Source organism: Nicotiana attenuata, unplaced genomic scaffold, assembly GCF_001879085.1.
Source record: "Nicotiana attenuata strain UT unplaced genomic scaffold, NIATTr2, whole genome shotgun sequence".
In the NCBI taxonomy this organism is placed as follows: domain Eukaryota; kingdom Viridiplantae; phylum Streptophyta; class Magnoliopsida; order Solanales; family Solanaceae; genus Nicotiana; species Nicotiana attenuata.
The window spans coordinates 117,930-122,888 of record NW_017671346.1 but is presented as its reverse complement, the minus strand read 5'-3'; the positions used below and the strand labels follow the sequence as shown (position 1 = coordinate 122,888).

At 36.1% G+C, this 4,959-nt stretch overlaps 1 protein-coding gene across 2 annotated transcripts; it reads right to left on the bottom strand.

Moving 5' to 3' along the window:
• Window positions 1–326: 326 nt before the first annotated feature.
• LOC109207706 (cytochrome b5, seed isoform) lies at window positions 327–3,188 on the bottom strand. 2 transcript variants are annotated; one of them, XM_019370678.1, is made up of 4 exons: window positions 2,973–3,188; window positions 1,755–1,811; window positions 1,441–1,507; window positions 327–876 (listed from the first exon to the last, which is right to left on the bottom strand). In XM_019370678.1, the coding sequence occupies exons 1-4, from the start codon at window positions 3,057–3,059 to the stop codon at window positions 623–625; spliced, it is 465 nt and encodes a 154-aa protein (XP_019226223.1). In that variant the 5' UTR covers window positions 3,060–3,188; the 3' UTR covers window positions 327–622. The 2 variants fall into 2 exon arrangements, with proteins under 2 accessions (XP_019226223.1, XP_019226224.1); XM_019370679.1 differs by lacking the exon at window positions 1,755–1,811 and having other exon boundaries at window positions 2,973–3,183.
• Between the last annotated feature and the right edge of the window lie 1,771 nt (window positions 3,189–4,959).

The window sequence follows — 4,959 nt, the reverse complement described above, 5'->3', positions numbered from 1 at the left end:
TTTACTTGTCATTATTACTGTTTTTCATCTATTTTTTTGGTCCTTATGATGCTGTTATTATCTGTATGATTTCTGTTGATTGATACTGAGTTATTGCCTCTTTTCGTCTTCTTGAGTCGATGGTCTATCGGAAATAGTCTATCTACTCCCTTGGGGTAGCGGTAAGGTCTGTACACATTACCCTCCCCAGACCCCACATGTGAAATTTTACTGGGTTGTTGTTGTTGTATAACTTCAGCACGCCTTTCTCTGTTGTTGAAATTCCAGTTGGTTCAAATACAGAATTGGAAAGGATTTTGACAATGCAAAACATAACATCTTTTAAATACTTTGGGAAAAGGCAACGTATATCAAGTGATAAGATTATAAAAGCAAACACCAAAAGCCAAGAATCCAAGTTCACAAGAATTGGATAATAAAAAAGGAGACTAGTTGAATGGCAACAAAGAAAAGCAAAGGCATCCTCACTACCACAGAAACCAGAGATATCTTAACTGTTCATAGAACTTAACCAAGATAATTTGCCTGGTTAACAAAGTAAAAGCTCTTTCTTCCCTTCCTCTTTGCTCTTCTAACGTCGCGCTAATTTGGATTCTTATTATGAGATCACCATAATCAATCTTCAAGCTGACTGTTTAGTGTAAAAGTGAACGCCAAAAGCAACACCTAGAATAATCAGAGGAACCAAGAATTGGAGGAGCTTGACGATGAATTCTGTTGTTTTGTCCTGGTTGTAATGAGGCTGCTTTGGAGGAGTGTACTTGACATTTGTTGGTATGGTTGAAGAATCAATATCACCTGCATAATACTCGTCCAACATTGCTCGAGCACTACTGCTGTGACCAACATCCTCAAAATCATCAGTAGCATCCTTTCCTACAAGAAAGAAACAATCGCGAGCTTGTGAACTAGTGTCTTCTACAGCAGAGGCGGATCCAGAATTTTTGAAACTTAAGTGGCTTTTTACGTACTGAAAAGTTATGCTGGATGGATCTTTTTTAAACCACCATTCATATTTTGACCCCGTTAAGGCTCGCCAGAATTTTGAAGCACCAGAAATTATGACGATCACCAGAATATTCAGCCCAACAAACTGTGACAAAATCCTAACCATCACCATAACTGTTGCATGCTTTAACATTCTGGCAACTGAGAAAAATCCTGCCGAGCAAATTCTGGCATGGGTTTTTTTCCCAAACTTCTGTTACCGGGATCAAAATATCAATAATGGCACCGAAGATTCCTATTTCTGTCATTCTCCGTTTTACATATATGTTCCATATCGAAAATATTGGGTTCTGTTAAACCCATAACACATAAGCTACATCCGCCTACATTCTACAGGATTACTCAAGTATACTTTACATATTCAGGATTAGAAAACTTGAATACCAAAATACAGAGTGTTTTCTGTTGGAAGAATTTGTCAAACTATTTTACCTGTTGAAGATAATAAAACGTCATCACCGCCTGGGTGGTCTTCCAAGAACTTCGTCACATTATACACCTGTTCAAATGAAATGCACCATATGAAATGGTTGAGAAACTCGGAAAAGGGAAAAGAAAAGGAGAGTGGATTTTCTAGATTACACTAAATACAGGTATAGCAACCAAAATCTGTAATGAGTCCGCCTTTCTACCTAGAGGCGGACCTATGTTGTAAAGAGAGGGGTCACCGGCACCCAGAAAGCTCGACAAAATTTCATGTATAGATGTATATGTCTTTAAAAAATAGTGATATATTAGTAGTTCACCTTATATACAAAGCAGATTTTCGTTGACTGCAAAAGTGCACCCGCGACCTTCAAATCCTGGGTCCGCACATGTTTCTACCCTTAGTTACTTAAATACCAAAGCTTTTATCTACAGCAGGATTGTAAATCTGAAAATTATATGGAAGTGTTTGCAAAAGAACCTCTTGTAAAAATACCTTAGAGCTTCAATACGGAAATATTCAATTAAGCTAAATGTTGACTGTAGAACCTCAAAATTTAAGACTAAAAACTTTTCAACTCACTACATTTTAAAGATGCAATTCCTCATCCAGAAACAAACAGACAAAAAATGAAGCTTGGCAAATCCATGTAGCTATTCCCACAAAAAACCCAAAAAAACAAAGTCTATGTGGGACTGGCCCCTATGCAGGACAAGTTGCGGGAATCGAAATTGAGATGGTTCGGGCATGTGAAGAGGCGATTCATAGCTGCCCCTGTTAGGAGGTGTGAGTGGTTGACCATGGCAGATCTGAGGAAGAGCAGGGGTAGGCCAAAGAAGTACTAGGGTGAGGTGATTAGGCAGAACATATCATTACTTGAACATATCATTACTTCAGCTTACCGAGGACATGACCCTTGATAGGAAGGTTTGAAGGTCGAGAATTAGGGTCGACGGTTGATAGATAGTCGCGAGTCTCTCCTAAGCTCACCAGTAGTACTAGTACTATTTTTATATTTTCTTATTCTTGGTTCGTTATTATTACATGTTGTGTCATTCGCTTCCGCTACCCTATTATCTTGTTGTTGCAATGGCTTGTTGCTTTATTTTCACAGTTCTTTGAGCCAAGTGTCTATCTAAAACAGCATTTCTATCTTAATAAGGTAGGGGTAAGGTCGGGGTACATATTACCCTCTCCGGACCCTAAGTGTGGGATTGCACTAGTTTTTTTGTTATTGTTATAGTTCACATTTATTCATGAAACACAATCATGCAATTCTCAATAAACAAAACAAGAAAATAACACTAAACAAGAGGAGATCAGCTACACTCTATTTCACCCCCACCCCCTCTTCCCCAACCAAGGAGAACGCAAAACATAAGTGCTAAAGATTAAATCTTTTAAATAAATAAGTGATAAAGATTGAATCTGTAACAGAACCAATTTAAAAAAAGCATAAAAATACAGCAACACAGTTAATTACATTAGTAGAAGAAAACTTTATTACAAAAAAAGATCATGAGATTATTATATATACCTTGCCACTGATAATAAGCCAACAATCCTTGGCATTGTTGTGATTAGAAACCTCAGCTAAAGTGAAGACCTTAGATTGACCACCCATTTATTACACAATTTTTCTAAGAAAATTGAAACGAGGTGAGTGGAGCGGCAGAAAAGTTGTTGGGTTTAATAAAAAGAGAGGGAAGCAGAGGTTTGGTGAGACCTTTATGTTGGGCCATCAAATGTCAAACCAATGATGAGAGAAGTTAGGTGCACGTTATAAAAGTTTGGTTTTTGGCTTTTTCATGGGGTGAGCGTTAGCTACTTCGGTAGGATATTTAAGTAAATATTGTATGGGGCGCCCTATATGGTCGCCCTTTTTTAACTTGTACCCGATTTGTTTTTTCGTTTGCGTCCGTACTCGTTTTTTTGTTAAAAGTGTTTTAGAAAGACGATTTTGCCTTCTTTAATAAAAGACTACTTTCAGCAAAATAGACTGTAGTTTCTGATAAAACTCATGACAAAACTGTAGATTGCAGGACAAAACTTCAGCATGTTTTGGAATGAAGTTTTAGCAAATGAACTAAATAACTTGAGTATGCATTAGCAAAAACTTAAGCATGTTTAGTCTGAAGTCTTAGCAAATGAACTAAAAAGCTTCAGCTTGTTTAGACTGGAGTTTCGGATAAAACTCATGACAAAACTATAGACTGCAGGACAAAACTTCAGCATGTTTTGGTATGAAGTTTTAGCAAATGAACTAAATAACTTCAGCATGCATTAGCAAAAACTCATTAGAAAATTACATACTGCAGGACAAAAACTTAAGCATGTTTAGTCTGAAGTTTTAGCAAATGAACTAAAAAACTTCAGCATATTTAGACTGAAGTTTCGGATAAAACTCATCACAAAACTGCAGATTTCAGCATGTGTTGGTATGGAGTTTTAGCAAATGAACTAAATAACTTCAGCATGCGTCAGCATGAAGTTTTAGCTTAAATGTGAAACAACTTCATGCTATATTAGCATGAAGTTTTAGCTTCAGTGAAACAACTTCATGCTACATTAGCATGACGTTTTAGCTTCAACGTGAAACAACTTCATGCTACATTAGCATGAAGTTTTAGCTTGTATTTGATTAAAACTTCAGACTTCATGGTGAAACACCTTTTTTCTATATCCTTCACGCATTAAATTTGAAGTTTTGAAAAGTTTTTGAAGATGTATAAGTGAAAACTTCATGCTATCCACCAAACAACTTCATGCAAGTGTGATTCTGAAGATGAATCTGGTTCAAGTTTCTGGTTTTTGATAAAGCTGCTGAGAGGAGAGGAGGAGATCTTTTTTCACGAATGAGGTTGCAGATCACGCGATTAATGCGTGATACAAGTTTTATATCTTTTGTCAGGGGTATAATTGTTATATTTTACGAATTTTTTGTCAGCTGGCTACCAAATCAATAATCTTTAAAAATAGGGTATAGGTTAAAAGGTGGCACAAATATAGGATACGGCTGCAAATCCCCCAATATTAAGATATAGGGGTAAGTGTACAGATAGTCATTCTCAGAGATGTTATTTAGAGATTAACCAATACTTATTTTGTCCTAAAATTTTAAACTAAAAATCTTAACTTTAGAACAATTCAGAATATTTTTGTCCTGAAAATTTGAATTGAAAAACTAAAATCCAGGATGCACCGGCTAATTCCTAAATACAACCCTATAAAGTGATTACCTGGTGTTATTTCTATTAAGGAAATACGGTTCGGTATTTCCGTATTCGGTAAATCAATTGTGCATACCAAATATCGTACCAAAGTAGTTCGATACGGTTCGATATTTCTTGTTTGGTTCGATACGATTTCGGTAGCGAACCAAACTAAACTGAAATGATTTTTGCATTAGTATAAAACGTTAAACATAGCTAGCCATAACAGTTTTCAACTTTTCATTTCTTTTAAACAGATGATATCATAAGGTGATTAATCTCTTAAACGAAGACAGATCAAATCAAGCACAA